The 27472-nt window shown below is 34.0% G+C and overlaps 1 protein-coding gene across 1 annotated transcript in view; it reads left to right on the top strand.

The window, feature by feature from the left end:
- The window catches only part of LOC142348381 (uncharacterized), a 35131-nt gene extending 14747 nt beyond the window's left edge, over window positions 1-20384 (top strand). The window contains exons 4-10 of the mRNA XM_075399750.1: window positions 10279-10338; window positions 11024-11265; window positions 11482-11699; window positions 13008-13189; window positions 16673-16882; window positions 18932-19092; window positions 20169-20384. Of these exons, the coding sequence (XP_075255865.1) occupies window positions 10279-10338; window positions 11024-11265; window positions 11482-11699; window positions 13008-13189; window positions 16673-16882; window positions 18932-19092; window positions 20169-20384 (1289 nt within the window). The remainder of the gene's footprint in view (window positions 1-10278; window positions 10339-11023; window positions 11266-11481; window positions 11700-13007; window positions 13190-16672; window positions 16883-18931; window positions 19093-20168) is intronic.
- Window positions 20385-27472: the final 7088 nt, after the last annotated feature.

Below are 27472 nucleotides of genomic sequence, written 5' to 3'. Positions count from 1 at the left end.
TTATTTCTATGGAGATTTTGCTGCGGACAATTTCCCAAAGCTAACAAGAGAAGGATTTATTATAGTTAATGCCTCACCAGCGCAATTAGAAGGAAGTCATTAGATGGTTATTTTGTTTTATGAAAACAAAGTTTTTTTGGCTGACCCGGTTGGAATCCCGATACAAAACTACCAAATAATGTATTCCCGTCTGGTACAGTTTTACAATGAAGTAACTCAACTACTCAAGCTTCAACCAGTTCAAAATCAAAACTCAAAACTCTGTGGAATTTTTTGCATTTATTTTGCGCATGTGATGTTTGGTTACGAATATCCTTTATTGTTGAATATGAACCATAATGATTTGCTACGCTTTGCTAATCATATGCTCTAACATTTTAATTAGCGTTTTTTTGCTCAGTTCTTTCCTCGAAAACAACAATGAACACAAATTTTAATTAGAAGATTTCGATTCCATATTAAAATTTATAAAAATTAAACTATTGTCAACATTCAAACAACCATAGCCACTATTTAATATATCAAGTATTTTGGAAAGCTCACCGTAAAGACCACCATCATAAACAATTTAGCATCTATCAATCGTACAATTAGGCAAAAAGTCAGTTTGAGTTTGAAAACTATTAGTAAAAACACAATCAACGTTAGGTAGTTTCCTCTTAGAGTTTGCAAAGTGCATTTGGTGTTGTTCGTTGTAATTCACCGCTTCGTTAATTTTGTTCATTATTTCTCCCCAAAAAACTGTATTTGTTAAGTTAATTTTATTAAGTAGATTGAAACAGGTGAAGAGACAAGGTATAATGAATGTTTTGGATGCTGTAGACTTGAAAGAATCAGGAAGTTGATCATTGGAGGCAATAACATGATAATGAGATCCAGGTACTTTAAAAAAATCGTCAATCATATGCAAGCTGTAGGCAAAGTTCTTTTTTACTGTATGGTCAAATATAGGCTCACTTCGACATATAAAGTAACTATATTGTTTGGCAAACTGGCGAATATCTTCCGGTGTGCGCTCAACCATTGACTCCACCATTTTGCTAATTAATTTTCTTTGACACTTTCATTTGCTTTATGTTATTTTTTGTCGTAATTTTTTTTCTCTTCCACCTTCGCACTGAGGTTTATCTTCGAGATCAGTTTCATAAACAGATTGTTGCCTTCGTTTATTTTTCTTTGCAGTTCCTCGAGACGATAGATCTTGAATCGTTTTTAGTTTCGGGCCGAGATGATCGAATTCAGCAGCTGAGAGAGTTATTCTTTGGTTAAAACGAAATTGCTCGGAATCTTTTTTGAAGAGTCGTAGATTAATATATGTTCCCGTTGTTTCGTATGCTTTCACTGAAGCAACAACAATTCGTTTGCTAGAGCACGAAATTTCGTGGTAAAAGTCACTATTATCGTGAAAAGAAAGTTTTTCAGTCATAACTTTGTTTCTGTTGTGGACAAGAAATACACTCTAAATGGTATCAACACGTAGTAAGAGAAATTTAAAAAATGCGGCTTGCTTTGAATTGAATCCTAAAGAAAAAGCAAAACCAATAAAACTATTTTCCTTACTTTGTCTTTACAAGGTCGATTGCACAGATAAGCTAAAAATAGAACTCAAACTCAAACTCAGCCTAATTTTATGGTTGCCACACCCATGTCTTGTCTAACATGTAGTGAAGTCATACATGAACACTTCAAAGAAGTTTTCATAGATATATAGATGTGTTAATCGCCGGCAAAATTGTCCAATTAAAGCCCTTTTTGTTAGTAATCTCTCACACTTTTTTTATCCGCAATTTCGGCACAAATAATTGAACTGACTTTATACACTGAATACTGTACAATTCGACGTCAGCTATTTTAGCCGACTGTTCTTTTAGAACATTTGGTTCGCAAAAAGTGATAGTTTTTTCTAAAAACATAAAAAATAACAAAAAAACAAATATTCAGCACCCAGTTGATCACTATTATTTGTTTCGCCAAGCTGTTAAAAAAAATTTCTTTGCAAATTAAGTTTCAACTAAGAAACATTACTTTATTCTACGTTCTTCGGCCAAGAAATATCAATTTTTTTCACTTTTTTTCAAAAAGATCCTAAAATTAACGAAAACTTACATAAGAATAAGAAAAAGTAACATGCAAACAACACCCAATAACTCATTATTAATTGTTCGAGCAAGCTCTCACATTGTAAAACTTTGTTGCCCACTCCCTAATAACTAGCATAGAACATTTTATTCTACATTCTTACCTCATAAATTACCAATTTCTGCACATTTTTGGCCTTTTTTCTTCAAAAAAAACAAACAATGTAGTTACAAGTTATCACTAAATAATATTTAATATAAACCCGATTCCTTGACAGTATTTCTTGTACCATATTTTCACAGTTTTTTTTGAATTGTATAAAAATTGATTCAAAAATTATTGGCGGCGAAAAAAATTTTATAAAAATTGATTCAAAAATTATTGGCGGCGAAAAACATTTTTTTAAAAACTTTTTACTACCAAAAAACAGCAATTTTTGCAATCTTTTTCAAAATTTTGTCTGTTTTTGACGCAAAATTGATTCAAAAATACACCTTAAGCGCTCCACTCAAACTATTTTCAAACCGTAAATTTACTAAAATTCAATAAGGCCCCCATATCAGGCATTTCCCGACACAGTAATAAAGCGATAAAATCACTTTTTAGCAGATTTTCAGACAAATTTTAAACCCAAATTTCTTCAATTTTTCAGTCAATTTTCACGATATTTTGTCCCCAATTCATTCTCATGCGCTATTTTCAGTTCGAAACTGTACTTGAAACTTCTCTCCAGACATGAAGTTCAACAAACTTCCAATTTCAATACTTCACACTTGCTTGTTAATTCAAACATATGGGCAAAAAAACCCATAAAATTAACGCCACTTGTGCGGTCTCAGACTCGCAAAACTATTAAATTTCTTACATTGGAACAAAAATTTATCAAATTTAAACTATCTTTTTCTTCCCTTACCTCACTATTCCATCAGTTTAGTCACTTTCGCTTTTCAGTTCTTCATTAGTCTCATTAGACTAGAAAAAGGATTCAGAATTTTTAAAAGAATTTGCAAAAATTTAGAAAAATTTTACAAGTTTCACTCATTCACCACAACAACTTTTTTCCAAAAATTTCCACCACTCTCACAACACCAAATTCACAAAAAATTACAAATCTTTGCCAACCACGAGAAACAAAATTTTACAAGTTTTCGAAAAGGATACCTAAAAAAAACCATGTAGGTGTTTTAACACCCCCCCTCACACACACAGCTTAAAAGTTATATAACGTATAGCTCCCCTCAATTACCGTCAATATATCATAATGTGGTGCCATAATTTTGTGTGTGTGTGTGTATGTGTATGTGTGTGTATGTGTGTGTGTGTGCCTCTCTGTATGTGTGTGTGTTTGTGCGCGTGTGTTTGTGTGTGTATGCGTGTTTGTGTGCATGTGTCTGTGTGGGTGTGTGTGTGTCTGGTGTGTGTGTGTGTTTTATGCGTGTGCATGTGTGCGTAAGTGTGTGTGTGTGTGCGCGCTTGTGTGTGTGCGTGTTTGTGTGCCTGTGTATGTGTGTGTGTCTGGTGTGTGTGTGCTTGCGCATGTTTATGTGTCTGTGTAGATATGCGGGCGGTTGTGTGTGTGCCTGTGTGTGTTTGTGTGTGTGTGTGTGTTTGTTTGTGTGATTGTGTGTGTGTGTGTGCGTGTTTGTGCGCGTGTGTGTGCGTGTGTGATTGTGTGTGTGATTGTGTGTGTCTGTGTGCGTGTGTGTGTGTGATTGTGCGTGTGCGTGTGTGTGTGTGTGTGTGTGTGTGTGTGTGTTTCTATATATATGTGTGTGTGGGGGGGATAATTTAAGGACTCAGATATACCAATTTTCAATGATATGGTGCTTTTGAACTGACCAATTTGTTTAGCACTTTAATTTCGGCCTATTTGTGATTTTGTCGTCGACTTTAAGGAAAAGATTTCCTGAAGAACTTGAGAATTCAGTAACCATTATCTACACAAGCAGCATACGCAGACCGCTGAAAACTCATAAGGAAGTCACTAAAAATAACAGTTTGAACGTCACTATATGGCTCTATTAAGGACCACTGGAAAGTTTCTTTGTTGTTTTTGGCAAATTTTAGACAAAATTATGAAATTGTTATGGAATTCGACTAACATGAGACGACCCCATTTACTGAAACAAAACAAGAAGACGACTCAGTATTGTGCGTTCGCACGTAATGTTCCGACTCCGCTCAACCATAATTTTGACTTAATTGTCTACCAAATGAGCAAGAGATGGAACAATTTCAAAAACTCATTATTGTTCGAAAACAGTTGATGCATCCATTTTAAAAAGGCTTTCGAGTCAAATCACAATAAAAAGAAATGATGCCGCATTAGAGGGCCGATGACACCCGTTATTAAGGAGAACAGGAGACAAAACAGACAACGAAATCAATTAAAGCAAGCAGTAAATACGACCAAAACTCAATGTCTGCTGCTTCTTTTTTTAATTAAAAGCTTTAAAACGTCAAAATACAATCGGAAAAAAATCTATATTCAACAAATTGACTTTTATGTCGACATCGCTTTATTGAGAATAATTAACATGAAAGCAAAAACATAGAGCGCAAATTTAAAAAAATACGCGTACTATCTTTGAAAACAATTAATTTCGAAGTAATGAAAACCATTAGATATCAACGGAAACAATTAAAAAAGCTCATTTATGCCTCCGTAGGAAACCATTCAGACCACTGGTTATCCAGATTGTCCATACAACACAAAAAAACAAATAGAGGCAAAAATCAAAGTCAATTAATGCAAGAAAACGGCGTCGAATGGTTTAAAATTGAAAGTTATTCTGAAAAAACTCAAAATAACAAAAAATGTGATATGCAGCTTTTTATAAATGTGCTAATCGGACAACGAAACAAGGAAGAAATACAAAAAATGGAAAGTAGTGAGAAACAAAAAAAATTTAAAAGTCGTACGTTCAAAGCAAAAAAACCGTCAGTTAATTGACGAATTAGTAATGAAGACTAAATGTTAACTCGCCTAATTTAAGCTCTTGGTTTGCTGAGACAATGCTACAAGTAGCCAGAAATAAGACAAAATTGGCAAATCCGAAAAAAAACAAATAATCTTTTAAAAACATTTTTAAAAACCATGAGTAATAACCAACATAATCCTTCCACTAAAAATAATCTATTGATCATTTTTCTGCTTTTTGGACATATCATTACATAGGCTAAATCAGAGGATTAAAAAGAAAAAACGAATACAGGCAGAACTCGCACTTGCTTGTTAATTCAAACTTATGGGCAATAATACCCATAAAATTAACACCACTTGTTCGGTCTCAGACTCGCAAAACTATTAAATTTCTTACATTGGAACAAAAATTTTATCAAATTTAAACTATCTTTTTCTTCCCTTACCTCACTATTCCATCAGTTTAGTCACTTTCGATTTTCAGTTCTTCATTAGTCTCATTAGACTAGAAAAAGGATTCAGAATTTTTAAAAGAATTTGCAAAAATTTCGAAAAATTTTACAAGTTTCCCTCATTCACCACAACAACTTTTTTCCAAAAAATTTACAAGTTCCACCACTCTCACAACACCAAATTCACAATAAATTACAAGTCTTTGCCAACCACGAGAAAAAAATTTTTCGAAAACTTTTACAAGTTCTCGAAAAGGATACCTAAAAAAAGCCATGTCGGTATTGTAACGGGGGGGGGGGGGGGGGCATTTTCACACTACTACTTACGCATCCCCAACCCCCCTCACACACACAGCTTAAAAGTTATATAACGTATAGCTCCCTTCAATTACCGTCAATATATCATAATGTGGTGTCATAATTTTGTGTGTGTGTGTGTGTATGTGTGCCTGTGTCTGTGTGGTTGTGTGTCTGGTGTGTGTGTGTTTTATGTGTGCATGTGTGCGTGCGTGTGTGTGTGTGTGTGCGTGCGCGCGCGCTTGTGTGTGTGTGTGTGCTTGTGTGTGTATTCGTGTTTGTGTGCCTGTGTATGTGTGTGTGTCTGGTGTGTGTGTGCGTGCGTGTGCGTGTTTGTATGTCTGTGTATGTATGCGGGCGAGTGTGTGTGTGTGCCTGTGTGTGTTTGTGTGTGTGTGTGTGTGTTTGTGTGTGTGTGTGTGATTGTGTGTGTGCGAGTTTGTGCGCGTGTGTGATTGTGTGTGTGTGTGTGATTGTCTGTGTGTGCGTGTGTGTGATTGTGTGTGCGTGCGTGTGTGTGTGTGTGTGTGTGTGTGTGTGTGTGTGTGTGTGTGTGTGTGTGTGTGTGTGTGTGTGTGTGTGTGTGTGTGTGTGTGTGTCTATATATGTGTGTGTGTGGGGGGGGGGATAATTTAAGGACTCAGATATACCAATTTTCAATGATATGGTGCTTTTGAACTGACCAATTTGTTTAGCACTTTAATTTCGGCCTATTTGTGATATTGTCGTCGACTTTAAGGAAAAGATTTCCTAAAGAATTTGAGAATTCAGTAACCATTATCTACACAAGCAGCTTACGCAGACCGCTAAAAACTCATAAGGAAGTCACTAAAAATAACAGTTTGAACGTCACTATATGGCTCTATAAAGGACCACTGGAAAGTTTCTTTGTTGTTTTTTGGCAAATTTTAGATAAAATTATGAAATTGTTATGGAATTCGATTAACATGAGACGACCCATTTTCTGAAACAAAACAAGAAGACGACTCAGTTATGTGCGTTCGCACGTAATGTTCCGACCCCGCTCAATTATAATTTTGACTTAATTGTCTACCAAATGAGCAAGAGATAGAACAATTTCAAAAACTCTTTATTGTTCAAAAACAGTTGATGCATACATTTTAAAAATGCCTTCGAACCAAATCGCAATAAAATTAAATGATGCCGCATTAGAGGGCCGATGACAACCGTTATTAAGGAGACCAGGAGACAAAACAGACAACGAAATCAATTAAAGACAAGCAGTAATTACGACCAAAACTCAATGTCTGCTGCTTCTTTTTTAATTAAAAGCTTTAAAACGTCAAAACACAATCGGAAAAAAATCTATATTCAACAAATTGACTTTTATTTCACCAGAAAAGATAGTTGACATCGCTTTATTGAGAATAATTAACATGAAGGCAAAAACATAGAGCGCAAATTTAAAAAAATACTCGAACTCTTTTTGAAAACAACTAATTTCGAAGTACTGAAAACCATTAGATATCAACGGAAACAATTAAAAAAGCTCATTTATGCCTCCGTAGAAAACCATTCAGACCACTGGTTATCCAGATTGTCCATACAACACAAAAAAACAAAGAGAGGCAAAAATCAAAGTCAATTAATGCAAGAAAACGGCGTCGAATGGTTTAAAATCGAAAGTTATTCTCAAAAAACTCTAAATAACAAAAAATGTGTTATGCAGCTTTTTATAAATGTGCTAACCGGACAACGAAACAAGGAAGAAATACAAAAAATGGAAAGTAATGAGAAACAAAAAAATTTTAAAAGTCGTAGGTTCAACGCAAAAAACCGTCAGTTAATTGACGAATTAGTAATGAAGACTAAATGTTAACTCGCCTAATGTAAACTCTTGGTTTGCTGAGACAATGCTACAAGTAGCGGGAAATAAGACAAAATTGGCAAATCTGAAAAAAGAACAAATAATCTTTTAAAAACATTTTTTTAAAAAATCATGAGTAATACAGAACATAATCTTTCCACTAAAAATAATCTATTGATCATTTTTCTGCTTTTTGCACATATCATTACATAGGCTAAATCAGAGGAGTAAAAAGCAAAAACGAATACAGGCACAACTCAAAATTTTACGCATTCCTTACGAAAACATAATTTGAAGACTAAAAAACTTAAGCTGTTCGCTGAAAGTAGAATGTAATTTCATTGGTTTTCATATGCACGTAATCTTTTTTGGCCTTTAATTAATCTGAGATTTAAAATCATTATGGTGTGTTCTTAACATAAAAAAATAGGCAACAAATTTTTTTAAAAAAGAGCGCCTCATTACAATACAAATATTTTTTGAGTTTTAAAAACCACGATTAGAAAAAACTGCATTTGCTATCTTTTGCCAATTGCCCAGTAAAACCAATAATTGTTTCAAATATAACACCAAATTAGCCAAATAGACAGAAAAAATATTATATCAAAAATGAATTACAATTTTTGGCTAATTATTCAATTATAGTAGCGAAAAGTCATTAGGTTTCAACTGAACGCATTAGATAGAGTCTATAGTAGCTCCGTAGATGCAAATAAATGTTTTGACTGTCTAGACTCCGTCATAAAGCTATATAAAAAACACAAACTCCAGGCAAAGCAAAACTGAAGAATTCATTAAAACTTTGAGAAAACACATTTGGGATCCATAAAATCCATGAGCTTTACTCACAAAAAACACAATACTTTCTCTATGCCTTTTTTAACATGATTGGGACTTCCTATTGAAATAATTTCAAAAAAAAACAGGAGTGTCTGTAATTGGGAAAAATGCAAAAAATAATATAAAATGGACAGAGTCAAAAGACAATGCAATTCTTTTTTGGTTGCAAAAATCAACGGTGAGACCAAAACTGGCCTTGTTTTTACTGCTAGACTGTCCAAAACAAGCAATTGTTGCAAATGATTGCAAAATAAATGTTTCGTTAAAAAATTCTTAGTATATTAAAAATTAAATGATGCATTTTCAATAAAAACGGAAACAAATTAGCGAAAAACGGCCAAATTGTTATTTCCAGAACACTTTCATAGGAACCAGAGGTAAAATAGCCCTCATCTGTGTAAATGATGATCGTTTCAGCAATTTGTATGTCTGAACTACCGGTCAATTTGGACAAAGAGGGATAAATAGGCATATTTGGGGCCATTTTTCATGAAAAACGAAAAATTTGCTAAGTTTTCAAATTGTTACACAAGAATTTTTATATTAAATATTGGTTCAAACAATTCAACAACTCTCTTTTATCTTTAAACTTTAAATGAAAATGACTATTGTTGTGAATTTTATCACATTGTTAGCAAAATAGATTGAAATTTTCGAGCAGATTGCAAAAATTTGGAAAAATGTGAGCAAAACAACGGAACCTAGCGTTGACAAACTTTTAAACATCCGTAACTCCTGGTAAAAAAAGAAATTGAAGAAGAAATCTTTTAAATTTGATATTCTAGATTTTAAGCTGGACAAGCATTCTAATGATACCACTCATAACTGTACGATACATATATCTTCCCGCGAAAATTTTCTGAACAAAAAAAAACAGTTGACAAATAGTTCTTCCCCCAGTAAGTGGGTAGGAACAATAATACAAAGCTTTATTCAGGCATTATGAGCTTGAACTTCAGATACAGAAGCGTCTCAATAAATATGTGAGACCAAATTTACAATTCAATTTTAAGTCATCAGTTATTTCATAAGCCACACAATGTATCATAAATTGAAAAAGTAATATCTGTTTAAACCAGAAGCAGATTTCCAAATGACTTTGAGCATGGTTTTCGTACTACTACCGAATTGGGTTGCGAAGTACATGTACAGATCGCTACCGAAGTTCTAATGCTGAAGTTCTATGATTGCGGCTTCTTATGTCAACAAAAATATTAAACAGAATTTATCTGCATTGTTTAGAAAAAATCAAGTATCTCTAAAATATGGATGTGGGATATGGTATCTTTGATCTCAATACTTAAGTATCTTTAGGACAACTTCGTTTACTTACAATGGAAATGAAAGTAATTTTGCGAAAGATGTGGTCTATGTAAAAAATAGTTCCCCTACGTTTGTTTTTCATTAGAATTCTCATTTTTAATCGGCTGAGATTTTTATAGAACTAGATGTGCGTTCTGTGATACAACTTTTTTGTTCATTCAACCAAAATCCATTAGAAAAAAGAAGAGCCATGGAAAAAATTATCTTAATGAGTTTTCTCCCAAGCAAAAGAAAAGTGGAAAGGTCACCACTGATCTTTCAAACTGCTTTGAAAGTTGCATAAAAATATCAAAGGGATATTAAAACATTTGTCAAATACCAAAAACATTTTTTTTAAATATGAACTTAGTTTTCCAGAGTATTAGTATTCAACGAGGTGTCCAATGAAAATTGATATTACGTGGGACAGGAGACCACCTATTTTTGCCGCAAATAAGACGCTCAATTCCTAAATAAACAGGCTAAAACTTTTATTTTCTGCTCACTTTTTAAATTGTGTTTTTAAGCTAGTAGTGTGTTGGTTGATTGTGTTTTAGATTGCATGGACTACTTCACAGAGTTTGTGTCTGACAGCTATGGAATTTGTCACAAACTAGGATTGTCCCATCGCATTGTTCCACCAAATTTCGAAAATTTTAAACAAAACACAGCAAGTGATGCCAAACTTTAAGTTATTAATACACGAAGTCTAATAGATGAGAGAATTTAAACAAACTGAAGTGATCACAAATGTTTCGTTTAAGAAAGACAACACACCGTCTTATATCACTTATATGTTTTGATGGTAGGTAGACAAACATACAGCATTCGTATAAAAAACTTCCGACCACCCTAAAATAGGAATGGCGACCTGGTAGCATTAATAACTGTAAAGCGGATAAATGGTCGTTTGGAGCATGCGAACAATAGCTGATTGTCATTGATCACAGAACTTGAGCTAGCGAGTTTCCTGGATAGATATCCGTTAAAGCATTTTGGGGTAAAACTCCTAACACGAGCCCCACTACCGACAAACTCGTATTTTTCATAATTGCTGTAATATATTTTAATAAAGAATTATATTTTTGTAACAATAGATTTTAGCTATAACGTTATTTGCCTAAGTGTTTTTTAGGTATTTTTAAGTTTTTGTCCATTTAGCCAGCTCGAAGTGGAGTTTGACCAAGAACTGACACAAGGTACATCCACGTCACATGGCAAAAGATAAGAACATGACTATTAAAACTATGAATTAAAATTACAAGGATGCAATGTGACAACACCTTCTTGTGTGATCATCAGAAGTGAACAAAATCCTGGAAATAACAATGACAGAGCAGTCTGGTTTCCTGTGGGGCATTGAGTTGCTGTTATATTTACCAAATGACAAGTGGTCTTACTGGACTGGAGAACTGTACATTGGAGCAAGAGTCACTCTCACCCACCCCAACCACCCAATCATACCAGAGGATAGTCAAAACGTTTTTCTATCTCATGCACTCTCTCTCTCTCTCACACACACACACACACACACACACAAGCACGCACGCACGCACGCACGCACGCACGCACACACACACACACACACACACACACACACACACACACACACACACACACACACACACACACACACACACACACACACACACACACACACACACACACACACACACACACACACACACACACACACACGCGCACTTTACACTTTTGCACTCCAGATCTGGACTGCAATAATTACAAATTCCGTTGCGCAGGAATCTGGAATAGATGTTGTTGGGGGTCAAATGGTGACCATCGAATATGACCAAGTCAACACATTGAGGGGCGATGATGACGAGTACTCTGATAGCTGTATACAAACTGGGACAGTACTGAACAGTGCGCAATTCAGCCATCAATACAGTGTTTCACTGTGTAAACTCCATTGCTATGACCAGACATTCGAGCAGCTCGTCAACTGTTCAGCATCTAGGTATATCTGATTTATAACTGAAATGCTGCATGGTTGTTACCTTGGAGCATCACAAGTCAACCGATCAAGAACGGTTCATTTCGCGAGCTGCTTTTGCGAACTTTTCTTTAATCATTGCAAAAAACTGATTAAAATGTATGCAGTCCCTCCAGTGAGAAAGTTGTAGAAAAGCAACAAAAAAAGGTAAAAATTGTCAATTTGTTTGCACTTTGTTTCAGTCAACAAAAATATTTTCAAAGTCAATAGTTCTTCTTTGATTTGTGACACTTAACAGTAGTTATTTGATGCAAGACAATGTTTTTTTTGTTCAGGACAATATAATTTTTGCGTTTTTATCCCAGTAACAAAAGCTAATAAACATTCAAAATTATATAGAATACACTATTGTACCAAAAATCTACGTACAGCAAGATTTCTGCTCTTTAATCTTCATTCGTGCTCCATAAACGCGCTTTACGCTAAGGCAAGAAAAAAGGTATGAAAATTTGAAGTTTTAAGAAAAATTCAATTTAGGGTTTCTTCTCTTAAACAGAAAAAATGAATAAACCACTTTATTCTTTCACTGTTTGCCGAGTTATTATGCTCTGACAAAATGTCGGATTTTCATGGACCAAAAAACGAATTGAACTTAAATTAAAATCAAGATTGAGTGCACGGCATGCATGAAAACAATACCTAAAAGGTAGCTGTCATGAGGCCAATAAAAAGAACAAAAGAATCCCCAAAATTGTCATAAAATCTAATAAACGATGTTTTGATGGATTCAAAAACCACACTAGAATGCATCAGAGGGACGGATTAAAAATTGCAAAAAAGTCACTTTAAAGAGTGTTTTGTGTTTTCGATGAACAAGATAAGCTCAAGTATTGATGAGCCCAAGAGTCATTTCTCTTTCTTGGAAAAAATTGTTTTAATGATGAAATTACAGTGCGCATCTCTATTGACGGAGTTGTTCGAGTGCACGCAGTGTGTCGTGAGCTGACCAAACCAGCTGTACGTTCTAGTTTACTTGAAAATTTTGAAAGATTAAGTGGCAAAAATACATTTCAGAACTATTTCTTAATAACATAATGCTCCTGTGCATAATTCGAGGATTTATCACAGTTTTTTCCAAAAAAAAGAGTACAGGTATTGAAATGGCCAGCAGATTTCGTTTGAAATTTGTGTGAAAACTATATAAACAGTCTATCAGACGTTAAAAATACTCAAGGCGTAATGACGCGTTATTAGATAACTGGTCATGTTTATGATGCCCTTAAAAATATCTTCAGGTATAAACAGCTTTTCGGTTCTATAGTGTCTTTTCAGATACTTCAGCACAAAGTTATGCGGATTCAAAGAGAAAGACGAGTTAGACTCTCAATTGATATCTGAGATGGCGGATGCATGCATTGCTGCCAGATGCAAACAGCCCTGTTTCCAATCTGTGTACAACCACAAGCAGCAAGTCTCTAACTTTCCCACCCTGAATGACGCTCAGTTCTTCTTAGGCCAGCTTCTGATAACAAAAGAAACCAAATGCATTTATTCTAAATGTACCCAAAAAAGCAGCCGCTTCGGTTACCTTTAAAGGTGACCATATTAAAATACAAATATAAAGATAAGGCGTGAGTGGGTATCTTCACCTACTTTAATTGCAAGGTCGAGAACTTAAATAATCTCAACACTAAGTCTTTTCGTCGGTGAACTCAAGGTCTTTTCATATCCGATGTCGTTCGACCAGGATCTTTTCAAAAGTCGACCTCTTATCTAAGATAATTTTTGCATCCGAATCATGAAGAGAGCCATAGTTATGGTTAAGAAATAATGATCTCATGGGTGAACGGACGACGGAATTTTCATTGTCAATCTGGACCGATTATCATGTTTTTTAAAAATAGCTCTCTCGCCTACGGTTTGTTCATTTCCACTACAATCTGAAATCGGACCGCGCAGGCTATCTTGCAATAGATTGAGGACATGTTTCAAAATTAGTAATCCTGCAAAATTCTATTACACAATTACAATTTAAACATTTGTTCAGTTCCACTAGGATTGGCAAAATCGATATCTATATAAACAAGGCGACTCGGTAATGTGCAATTGCACATAAGGTTCCGACTCCGCTCATCCACAATTTTGGCATAATTGTCTACCAAATGAGGAACATAGAAAAACCCAAAAATTCAATATATTTTTTTAAAATTGGTGTATAAAGGAGCAGATAGCCTCCAAAGCAAATAACTCAGAGGTGGAGTGAATGATGGTGCATTAGATTGATGAGATGTGCAAATATTAAGAAAGCGAGTCAAGACGAACAGCAAAATCAAGCAACAACAACAAAAATTAATTACAACAAAAACTTCATGTCCGTTTAAAAAAACAAAACTTAATATCAAAGTCAAAACAGCGTCAGATAAAACTGATATTAAACAAAATAACTTTTAATTCACCAGAAAAAATATGGGACTAATCAATAAAAAGGCTTGGTAATAATTAGACAATAAAGAACAAAAACAGTAAAGTTGTAAAAATCGCTTTTTTTTAAAAAAACAATTAATTTCAAAGTAGTAAAAACCATCAGAAATCAACAAAAATATCCTATAGGTTTACGATTACCAATGCCTATATAGAGGGAAATTAAGCCTTGTAGTTATTCAATTTTTTATGCGGTTAAAAAAGAACATCAAAAAGACAACAAATAAAAAATTAGTTAAAACTTGGCAGAAAACGTTTTCGAAACCGTAAAGCCATACTATGGCCGTCAAAAAATGTTCGCTTGCACTTCCTGCGGGCACCGATAATGTATTATGTAACCTCTCATTAATGAGGCTGGGTATTAAGTAGATGAAAATGAAGAAAAAATGCAAAATTAAGTAACACTTTAGCTTTTTTTCGAAAAAAATATCTCCAAAGACATGAACGCCATTAATTACAGAATAAAATAATTAAATAGGTTCTTTTATTCTTCCAAAGCAAGCCTTTGAGATTTGAATTTATCCAGAATACGTCTTACGTCTATAAAAAGAACGTCAAACATGTCAAAAATTAATTTACTTTTTTCCGTGTCGAAGTCAGTAAAGTCAACGAATTCTTTCAAAACTTTAGATTGTGTGACACCAATCCCTCTTGAAACGTTCCTTTGACAATAATATTGTCATATTTGTAATTAACGAGACTTGATATTAAACAGACAATAAAAGGAGCAAAAGTGCGAAAATAAAGTGTGTTTTTTTTAATTTATAAATTAATTGTTTTCAGAGTCATGAAAGCCATCAGCTATCTACTAATATCAGAACATCGGATCATCTATTCTTCCAAGAAAAACCAATGAAACCAGGTCCTTGTACTGAAATTTTCATACGACTAAAAAGACAAAGTAAAAAGGACAGTTAAAGACAAAATTTTAAAAATTCAAATAAATTCTTCCAGAAAGTTGTGTCGAAGTCGTTAAAATCAGAAGCTATATCTTCAAGGATTTTAAAATTTTTAACTGTTCCTTATGTTGAAAGCCAATAATGTGATATACGAAATGTCAATACCGTGACAGTGTGACAAAAATAGAAAACGTGAAAAATGGGCAAATACCTAAAAAATTTTGAAAAAATGTGAAATCTAGTAAATTCAAAGCCAGAAAACCATAGCTTAAGGCGTAAAACCGCAATAAAGATTGAAATCGATTCCAAAGAAAGAAAAATCATTCTTTCATTGCTGACAATAAGCTACAAAATGACCAAATTAAGAGAAAAATAGAGGCAAAGTTCAATAAGTCATTATTTATTTAAAAATCAAATACTTTTAAAAGTCATAACGAACATTAGCTTTCAAGTAATCAACTAGAAAAAACAATCTGGAACCATTTAGGAATCCAATTGGACCTATCTTTACTGAGTTTTGGTATGAAATGTATGACTGATTACAATCCGAAATATTTTTGAATTATACCAGTCCAAGATTGATCCAAAACTAGCACTGCTAATGCTGTTTGTCCATTTGGAACACTTAATTATTCGAATGTTCTAGACATTGATATTTTGTTAGTTAGAAACTCAAAAATAGATGCTGCGTTTTTGATAATCAACGGATAAGTTTAGCATAAAACGGCAAAGTTTTACTTACAGAGCACTCTCAACGGAATTAGAAGTAGAAAAAGCTCCATTTTGAGTCCAAGAAGACTGTGTTAGTGGTGTTTGGGTCTGTACATCCTGTAAATTTAATCAAACTGGACTAAAGAAACTTATTTCGTGCCGTTTTTGATAAAAATTTCTTAATTTTGAAAATTTTAGCCAGAATTTTGGACAAAAAAATTAATAACAATAAAGTTTTTTGTCCTTATAAACAAAAATCCAGAACACTTTCTTAAAAAATTAACAAACATTTAGCAAAATTGGCAAAGTTTTAGTCAAAAATTCCGGAAAATGTGAATATAATCTCACCGGAATTCACTCTATTTTCTCAAAATTTAAACCTCGATAACTCCCTGTAAAAAACAAAATTAAAAAAAAGTTTTTAATTCCAGATTCTACGCTGGACAAGCTTTCTAATGATACCAGTCTCAGCTCTCAACGATGTATCAATCGGCCAAAATTGACTAAACAAAAAAACCCATTTGAGTATATAGTTCCTTCGCCCTCAAGAGGGGTCGGAACAATTATTATGAGGATTTTAAATGCTGTTTTTAGACAAACTAACTCAAGCTAGTCTTATTTAGGTAAAATTTCGAGAATTAAGATACTCCCGGCCAAAAGTGACAAAGGGGTAGTTTTGATTTTGTCTTTTTGATTCCATGATCCTAATTATTGCCTATAATTGAACTGACTGTTTTGATCAATCAAGATTTACTCCTGAGAAATCTTTTGTTTGCTGTATTATTTGCCAGTGAGAAAAATTCTTAGTTATATTGATTTTATTTGCTAGAATCCATTTAAATTATATTCAATTCAAAGCGAATTACAACATAATAATCAATTATATCAGAAGCCACCTGTGATTAGCTAAACTGCTCCTGGAATTGGAGAAAAACTCTTCACGTTACAAAGTGCCCGCTAAGCACGCTACAAATAAGTACCTGGACGCGGTGGAAGCTGGAAAAATTCTTCTCTGTAACTTGGGCCAAGATGTCACTTCAAAGTGTGAAGATAAAGTGTACACACAAGCCCTTGTGGAGGCTAAGCAGGGATTTACAAAGCTGCATATTTTCCGAGGTGAAGCACTTGCCATTATTCAACTATAGAAAAAAGCAAGCACAACAAATCTTAGTTGAAATAAACAACCAAATAAGCAAATTCGTGGAGCTGTTGTCCTTAGATTGGCTCCAGTTCAACTCACCAATGAATTAGAACTGATCTTCATTTTGGTCAAGCAGGAGGGTTGTACATACGGGTTAAAATTGTCTAGTTATTTCTCTAGTTTAGCTCACAATGAAACTTACTATAACTTTTTGAAACACTGTCACAAAGAACTAACCATTGTCAAGTAGTTTCGTAAAAAGTATTATTTTTTCTATTTTTTATGGAAAGGGAAAACAAAAAGATTATCAAAACATAACCGATTAATGTCGGAAGAATTGCTCTCGAACGATTAGTGGGAGCTCTAATCAGTTGCAACCTGCTTCAGTCGGTGGGAGGGGGGCAGCCTAAATGAGACTAAGAAATGCACTAGGGGGCTTCAAATAACCTCATTAGATGTTAATGATTACCACTATTAAGATTCAAAGTGAAAAAATGACACCAATTTTCGCGCACTTATCAATTGACTTTTAGTATTAAATTGCCGCCAATTGAGTTAAGCAGCTTGAAATTGCGATTAGGAGGGAATTTTAGATGACGTAAAATGCAAAAAATCATGGGCGTAAAAGTCACTCGAAAAGTCAAAACAGTCGAGTGAAAATTGTGCATAAAAACATAGCCGGTACAATGAAAACTTATATAACCATACATATTTCAAAAACATGAAAAAAAAATAAAAAGCAATATACAGCAAATAATCAATTTTTAGTGAGAATTGTGTAGGTGTGTATGTAGGTAGGTGGGGTAAGCAGGGGGAGTTAGTTGGTTGGGGGTAGGTGTGTGTGAGTGTTTGTGTGTGGAGGGGGGGGGGGTAGGTGTGGGTCTAGTTGGGAGGAGGGGCAAAAGTTAGATAAATTGGAGGGACTTATATGGGATTGAAAATTCTCGAAATGACCTTCTCTTCTTGAATATTACCATCAGTTCCTAATTACTATGCATCACAAACCAAGCTACTTTTAAAGTCCATTGTTCGAAAGCAGAAGTAAGCGGTCTAAAACAGAAGTCACTGTTCGAAAACAAAAGTCAAATTTCAAGTCATGTCTTCAGTTATAAAAAAACATGTAGAATCTCAATGCTCCTCTTCGTTTCGTAAAAACCTGTAGAACCCCGATATTCCTCGTGGAATCGTGAAAATAACGCACACGTTTACAATAATTGCTTATCTTCGAGAGAAATTAAAGACATACGAACTCCAACTTTATGATACTTTTCGAATAAAATATTTTAAGTTGATTAAATTTTTCTTCAAAGCAAAAGCTCAGTGAATATAGATGATCGGAATAGATTTCTCGACAAATTTTAGCCTGTGATTTTTCAAATATTGAGCTGTAGAGATTCACATTTTCTATCAAGTGTCACATTTTCATCTATGTACCAAAACAAACAGACAGTCAAACAAAAGATATCTTACTACAATTTAATCGAAAAAACTAATTTTTGATTGAAATTAAAATTTACGATCACAGTAGTCGCACAAAAAGCGTAAAAACAAAAAGTTTCAAACTCCTGTTTTTCCTTTTAACCTGTTTAGAAAATTGTTCGGAGTTATTTCAGCTTGTCAATGTTATTTTGATCAATAAAAATCAAGTCTGGTTTGGGAAACTTTTTCTATTATAAAAAATTCAAATTTATATAAAAGCTCATAAATTTTGATAACACTTGTGAATCAGATTGGTGTATAAGATCAGAACAATAATATTTTTGTCAATATCAAATTGAATCTTCCCTGTTTGCCCCGACCCCCCCCCCCCCTAGTACTTTTATGCAACCCCTGGTTACAACGCTATTTTCCAACCCCCAATTGATAAAATAGCAACACTTACAACTAATCGTTTTATTTGAGTGTCATTTTCCGATAGGCTTGTTCGATGAGGCAAAAAAAGCAATAGTTCCGATCTTTTCTAGTTCCCCCTAGTTACCCTAGTTACAATAAAGTGCTATAGTTTATTCCCGTTTCTGTTCAAGGCTCTTCGGATGTGACAGTGATGTCTGAGATCAGTTCCTACACTGAATTTACCCTCATCAGCAATGTCGGTGCCCAAATGGGACTCTGGGCTGGCCTCACTTTCCTCTCACTCTACGACTACCTTATACAATACACAAAACTAATAGGAATCTTTCCAGCTGTTTTCTGACTGTCTACATAGGAATATTAATTAATGACACTATGTTGAAACTTAACAAAACTTGGGTATCTCATTTAATTGAAGGAACGAGTAGCCAATCGAAAGTGCGTGCAATAATGATGTGCTTGAAATTTGCAATAGAGCTATGTGCAATAGAGTCAAAGACCATGCAACAAAAAATACTGATAAATACAGGATTTAATCTCTTATGGTTTAGACTATTTGAAATGATAGAAACTCCTGCTTAAAACAGCTCAAGTCCTAAAATATATATTCTAAATTCAAACAAAGCCCCGAAAGCGGGTTTCAACCTGCTTGAGGTAAGGTCAACTTAAGAAACATAACCGACTAACGTCGGGCGAATTGGTCTCAAACGACCGGCGAGCGGTTGGCTTCGTCAGTAGCTAGCCACGGTGGGGGGGGGGGGCAGTAGCTAGCCACGGGGGGGGGGCTGATGGGGGGGGGCAACAGTGTGGTGGGGGGGGGGGGCTGATGGGGGGGGCAACAGTTTCTTTGAATCGCATACTTGGAGACTAGTGAGCTGAAAGGCTCTAAGAGCACTTAATGCCCGCTGGGCGCTACCTGTTTATCCCATTTTTGAGGACGAAAAGTCAAATGGGTCAGGCAAATAATTGGTCAAGCGAAAAATCGCATGAAAAGACAGACAGGACTAATATATTGCTACAAACTTCGTTTTATTAATAAACATACACCAACTAACGTAGGACAAATTGCTCTCGAACGACAGGCGGGGCAATTTGATTTTTGAGTGGGCTGTAGCCTAGATATTGGGTGCAAAAAGAGCGATTTACGTCACACAAAAATAAAAAGTTAAGCGTGAAAAAGTCACTGGAGAAATGAAATCGAAGGAATGTTCTAGAACAAAACGCTTAATCGAAAATCTAGTACACGTTTACAATAATTGCTTCAAACTTCGAGGGCAATTTAAAAAATCAGAGTAGACAAATTTGGAACATAAACGAACGACTTGAACTCTAAAGATAAACATAGTTTAATTCAGTAACTATGATAGTCTTAAGCGCCTAATTAACCAATTTATAGTTGCTAACCTGTAGGTCCAAATACAGCTGGAAAGATTCCTACTAGTGTTGGACAAAATGGGCAAAGTGATTGTGAAGTATTTCCGCAAAGACGGAGTGAACAGAACTGGCGATGATGACGATTTGTTCACAGAGACTGCTAATCAAGCAGTGCAAAAAGAACTGCAGCTTGAGCACAACAATGGCGGAATCGGTTGCAAGTCAGAAAATATGAAGACGTCAGGAAAATGAGTTATGAACATAATGTTTGACATCTTTTATCAGCTATTTAAAAATATGTTGCTTTATTCCCTGACTGAATCAAAACGAGAACAGATAAACAAATTTTAAAAACTGGCTTTTCAAAAAATTACCCAATAGTGACAAAAAGTCAAAAGATGAATTTGCGCTTAAACAGTTTTAGATGTTTAGAATAAATCCTTGGATGTTTTAAATCAGCTTCACGTTGCCGTCGGAAACTATGTTAATTAATAATTATCCTACTCTATTGTATTCATTCATCTAATTCAGATGGCTTACTTTTAAGATATTGTTTTCAAAATGTCAAGGGAAATTTCTTCTACACCTCTTCATCTTCATCTAAGGTAGCTTTTTGGTTAAGCAATAGACGGAAAAAGTCAGAATAAAATTGACCCTAGACAATTTCCCAGAGCGTCGATTGTGGGTTTCCCCACTTTCCAGAGGAAGTTTCAAATGTTTGTAAGAAAATTTGGCCTTCTTCTATTTGTCATGTTGACTTGTTTTAGATGCTTTAGCACCTTTCTTCAGATATTCCTGGGTGTCGAGATGGTACTCGAGTAAGTTTGTTAGGTCTCAGTGAGCAAACACAGCTGAGCGGTCCGAGGTGTCACTCCTAAAGCAAAATTATATAGGATTGGCGGTGAATGTGTTGAACTTTCGTAAGATCTACGCTTGATGCGTTGAAAAGAAAGTATTGACGTTTCTAAGCGTAGATCTTATATAACTGTGCGTTGAATTTAGCGTTGACCTTAAATAATTTTGCGTTTCTCAGCGAAGATCTTACATAAATTTGTTTGAATTGAGCGTTGCTCTTACATAGTTTTGCATTCCTTTGCGTGATCTTACATAACATTAGCGCTTCTAAGCGTTGCTCTAAAAAAATTCGCGTTTCTAATCGAAGATCTTGCACAATTTTGGCATTTCTAAGGTTTCATCTTACATAGTTTTAGCATTAATTTTAATATTAATACTACATAAATTCAACATTTAGGTTTTATCGTCGATCTTATATTCTTTAGATTTTAATTTAGCACTTCGCTTAAATAAAATCAACACTTCAATTTTTGCGTTGATCTTAAAATAGAGCTGAAATTAAATGGATCTTACAAATATTCAGTACTTAATAGTTGCGTTTAAAGAATTTTTGTTCCAACTTTTCTCTGAGGGAGGAGGAACTATATATTCAAATGTTTTTTTTTGTTCAGACAATTTTGGCCGATCGATCGATATGATAATCGTACAGAGTTGTGAGTGGTATCATTAGAAAGCCCGTCCAGCAAAGAATAGAAAATTAAAAAGATTTTTTCACTTTTCACTTTTAATAGGGAGTTATCGAGGTTTAAATTTTTGTGAATATTAGAAGTAATTCAGCTGCTTTTATTCACATTTTTGACCAAATTTTCGTCAATTTTGACAAAATTTTCGTCAATGATGCTAAAATGTGTTACATTGTTAACTGTGATGTTATTTATTTTGTCTCTAGAGATAAATTAGGGTTGCTGAATTGTTCGAGCCGAGTGTTTGGGCTAGAATTTATGCTAAATTCTTCAAAACTCTAGAATTTTTTCTTCCAAAAAACGGATTATTTGGCCCTTTTAATTGACATTTGCTGGAAGTAGACACCTTTAAAAAACGGCCATATTCTTATTAGGCTCAAAAAAGAGCTAGTGGTACTCCCGTTGGCTTTAAGAGTCTTCTGGAATTACAATTTGCCGATTTTTTGCAAACTTAAAGTGGATAATTATACAAAATGTATTATTTATTTTATACAAACTGAAAAATTTTGTAAAGAATTCATCTATTTCGCAATTATTCCAACAATTGATTGTATTGTTAGAAGATCAGCAATATCTGGGCTGATCATGATCTCACCAGGGATCCTTATAATAATATTTTTTTACATTTCAATGGGACGCGACCTTTTTTCAAAAATTTCCGCAATGTAAATGTTTTTATGTAAATTACGTAAAATTACGTTTCAGTAAAAACAGTGGGAAACTGACATCCTGTGACTTATAAATAAATATCGGTATAGATTTTATATTCAACTAATGATTTTTTGATTTTGGTACTACGCGTTTTCAGTTTTTCTTTTTTTTTTATCTCGATTGCATGTTTCATGAGTGAATTTTGCTTCATTGTCGAATTATCACATAATTGGCAAGTGCAATTAAAGGAAAACCTTGTGGGGAAAACTCACAAAGTTGGCGATGGCGTATCTAGATGTGTTAATTGTTTTTGTAGAATAGTTTATGCTTATATGTCTGAGACCCAGTTATCTCGCAAAACTTTGTGGGTTTTTTTTGGTTTTGCCTAAGTTTGTCAATCTTTCCGTTATTGTACGCCATATACCCAAAAACAATAGATCTTAATTGCATCCCCAAGACTTTTAACTTAACCTAGTTACAGATTTCATTTTATGGCAATTTATTTTAATGACATTCAAATTAAATTTTTACAAAAGATTTTTTTCATCTGTCTCATTTTTCGCTTTTGTTTTCGTCACCAAATTACTCAATCTCTCTCATTAGAAGTCTCAATTACTTTTGTTGATTCATATAATTTTTTTTCACGCTTGTTTATACGTTGTGACTGATTGCTTCGATCATTTAGTTTCATAAAAGAATTCGAGACTTCTATACTGTTCAATTTTTGGGTTTTTTTTGTCATGTCTAATAAGGCCTTCCATAAGTAGGACTCGTTGAAACTAAGATGAAGCAAAAATCATGATTTACAGTTTTTGCAGGTAGCATCCTATAATAAAAGTGCCTTGAACAGTGTCATAAGTTTTGGCTTCTTTTTGAGTTGGTTTTTTTGTGCGCTCGTGACTTAGTTTCATTTTTAACAGGCCGAATTGGCTTCCTGAGGCGTTGAAATTGCCCAATTGGCTTCCTGAGGCACTTTGTAGCCCAATTTCTATAAATACAGGTTACAATCCGTTTCCAGTGAGCTATAAGTTATAAGGGTTTTATCATCGAACATTTGTTCCTCGGCTCTGTCACTACTGTTACAACGAGATTTCATAAATTGTTAGATTTTTATAATTGTACATTTCAAAGGATTTTTGGTTTCTGTTAAAATTATATTAGTAATCGTTGTGGCAATTAGCTTCGAAATTCTGCTCAATCGAACATTGGATAATGACATGTCTCAATGGCTTCCTATGTAGATATAAATGAAGATTTTGGTGTTTTTAGTTGACATCTAATGACATTAATAACTGTGAAATGTAATTGTTTTCAAAACAGGAAAAATATATATGAACTTGGCACCTATTTGCTCTTTTTTGTCGACCTGTTAACCAGTCGCACTGGGGACAGGTCCCATATCTTTTTTAATGAAGTATAGGTTAAATAGTTTTTGGTGAGTTTGATTATCTGATGCGACTTTGATTTTGTTATGATTATCTTTTTTTATATATTTGGTTATTATATCTTATCCTATATTTTATTATAGTTTTTGGTCGTAAAAAAGGTTTCTTGTTTCATTTTTATTTTTGTCTTTTCTAGTGTTTCTATTATGAACAACTTACATTGGCCATCTAGCGTAGCATTAACGTATTGGATTGGTTGTTTATTGAAGGATGTGAATACTTTTGAAAGTTTTCTATCTCTTCATCATTTGGTAGCCCATTAAGTCCAAGAATGTGGATGAGCAGGGTCAGAACATTATGTGCGTATGCACATTACCGAGCCTCCCTGTTGAGTTCTACGTCCAATTGTTGAATTTCATTAAACTATAACTTGAGTTTAATTTGAAAACTTTTCAGAATTTTTGAGTATTGAAATTGTTTGCCGAGTGTGAAGTTAAAATTAACCACCTATCTCATCCTCCCAACAGCATAATTGTAAAAATAATCCAAAGCAATGCGTACAAACGCTAAAATTATATAGGCTCTACTCTTCAAGAAGTTTCTTGTAGCCACTAGTTTCATTTTTTTAAAGAAAAATCGATTCTAATTGATATGAATGAACAATTGCAACACATTTCTAACCACAATATAAAATAAAGTGGATGCTAGTTGTATTTTCACTAAGCCGAAAAGTCCGATGACGGAAACAAGCTTATTACAAAGCTTGAGTTCTCTCGTCCTCGGTTGAATTCAATTTGAGTTATAATGTCATACACTATTGCCGATTACGATACTAGAGGAAACCATATCGCCTTCGGAAATTTTCATTTGGTGCGTTGATTACATATGCAACAAAAGTTTTCTTTTTTCAGAGGCTGTAAAAAGTTCAAATTTTCCGCTGTTCACTTTACAAGTTGATCAAGAGCAAACGTTAATCACCAGAGTTTGAACTTAAATAGTAAACTTCTCTTAAAAAACTACAGCGACTGAATTACTGAAGGCCTCCAACAATTTCTAAGAGTAATGCTAGTCAATCGAACCCAAATAATCAATTGAGTTACAGTTTCTAAAAGCAATAGAAACAAGTCACGGTTTAATACCAGAGGCAGCGTTGATTCTACGGAGTAAAATGGGTTTAGATCAATTGAATGTTTGCTGATGCTCCGAAAACTTTATTAACTTTAGATATTCTAATGTAGTATTTATGCTCACAATACATGAATTTAACGCCATTGGTTTCAAACTAAGCAACACTGATCGAAAAATTAAAATCAACCACCTAGATTTGGAATGAAAAGTGATTGTTGCATCAAATAAGCGCTATTCTACGCAACATAAAAACGTTTAAACTGAATTTCATGTTAGATGAGAACATTAGTAGATTTTGTTTCCATTTTTTGCACATTTAAAACAACTAGTAGCGGCACTATAAAATCCATGTGTACACGAAGTAGACATTAAGTACAAGAGTGTTCGAATAAAAAAAAATTAGTGTTCGAAAAAAAGCGTAACAAAAAGTTTGTTTTCTTTTTTAAATTTCAGCATTTGGATCTCTCCACTTTCATGCGGCCTTGCCAATTAGCTAGGGAAGAGAAAATGAGATAAACCAGGAGTTATTATGCGAAGAATTATTCACGCAAATGAACAAAAAATTAACGCCATTGGACAGGAAAAACAATTCGAATATATGAAAAAAGGCTGAATTGAAGAAAACTTGACGTCATATGGTCATAACAAAATTCTTGATGAAGAGAAAAAGCGTACCGGGACAAGTCTTGAATTACGATCCAAATTCTCAAACAAACTGCAAAGAAATAACATGAACACCAAATTAAAAGTATTAACTAATTTTCCATTTTAAGGGAAACTAGCTTGATCAAGATCATTAAAGCCAACAACAGCATATTGAGCGAACATTTATATTATGGGACACCTTTGTAGAACAGAAACGAAAGACGAAGTCAATTTCAATTTTCAGTTACGGTTTCGCAAAAAGTACCATGATAGACATAAGAAAATATCGAATCTTTTGAAAAAAAACAATCATTTGCTAACAAGCATTCATTTTGGGAAAACACCCAGGGGATAGCATAACAACGGCACGAACAACCAAGAACTGACTAGAATTTTCATCAAAATTAACGGCTTCAATGTACAAGAAAATGCTAAGTACCAATTGAAAGCATTAAGTAGATTTAAAATATTTTAAATAAAAAGCCAGTTGGTCCTGTTGAGACAATGAGACTCGAACCAAAATAGGTTAAGAAGAACGGAAAAAACCCAATGTAACTGATATTTTTTGAAAACGGATGTTTCCAAAATAACTAAAGCCGTAAACTACTAACTGAAACCAGGAAACAGCTTCAGTTTTCAAAAATAGTGACGTGTATGACCCTTTTTTTGCTATAACCACGCAACAAGACGAAAAGTACAACAATCACTCAAAACTCGAGAAGATCACAATTACTTTCTGAAAAAAAATTCGAAGTTGTTAAAATCTTTTTTGAAAGGTTTTGAGAAATCCATTGAGATAAAATTTTTGATTGCTGTGATGACCGATGCAAGCAACACAATACGGAAAAACAAGTGCAAAATATTTCAAACCACGCGTTACAACATTAACGTTTGTATTTATCTCAGTATAAGCAGGCCCGTAACACTTCAAAGACGGTGCACTATTAGAACAAGTGTATTCCTACTAGAATTCAGTAAAAAATGAAGAGAATAAAATGCGGAAAGAGAAGTCAAATTGCCACACGCGAATGAAAGTTTTGCTCTCGAGACCCGAAAACTGAAAATTCAAGCGTTAAAAACACTGGCATTTTGCTCTCTTTAATTCTTTGTCGTGCTTAAAAACACTACTGCAATTTTACTTTGATCACTCCAATTTGACTCCAAAAACTTGTGAAAAGATAGCTGGAGGACTCCAAAACCAGCTCGACAAAAAATTTGTTGAAAATTGCAGGCAAACAGTTTCTCATCAAATACATAACTCTTTAAATTGTTCAGCTCGAAAAACAACTAAAAGATAAAAAGAAAAAGCTAAATTCGATAAGTTCTCAGTTGGAAAATTTGGTGAAATTTCTTGAGAATTTGAATTTGAAAAGTAACTCTCATAACTCAAAAAAGCTTACCTTTTATCTCAAATCAGAGATTGACAACAAGATACAGAAGAAAATATTCAGATTGGTAAATAAAACCAAAACAGAGGTCAAAAGAAAAACGGCTGAGAATTCAAAACAAACATTTAATTTTTGAAAAAAATATCTCTACGTTGCTTGATAAAACAACATTTGTTCTCAAAAACCCTTCAAGTACGATGACGTTTCTGTTCGATTAGGGATGCCAACACAGAAAATACGATACAAAAACAGCAATAAGTGAACAAAAAAAAAATAAAGAAAAGCTTGATTTGAGAAACATCAAAGTTTTTGAATTATTTTAGTATCAAAAAGACAGTCCATTATCAGATTGATTTGTAGGAAAAACAACATCGATGGATTAATTTAGAGAAACAACTGAAAAAAAGCATAGAAAAATGGAGAAATAATCAGAGCTTGTCAAAAACATAAAAAATGACAAAATCTGCCTTATGTTAATGCATTTTCTTTGACATAAACAACATATTAATATATTTCAAAAGTAAGGTTAAGCACAATAACAATAGCCAATGAAAGTTGCGATACTCGGTGACCTTAAGAACATTAGAACCGATACAAATGTCTAA

The sequence above is a fragment of the Convolutriloba macropyga genome, chromosome 1 (genome assembly GCF_964194025.1).
Source record: "Convolutriloba macropyga chromosome 1, txConMacr16.3, whole genome shotgun sequence".
NCBI classification, from domain to species: domain Eukaryota; kingdom Metazoa; phylum Xenacoelomorpha; order Acoela; family Convolutidae; genus Convolutriloba; species Convolutriloba macropyga.
This window is presented reverse-complemented; position numbering and strand designations above follow the sequence as displayed.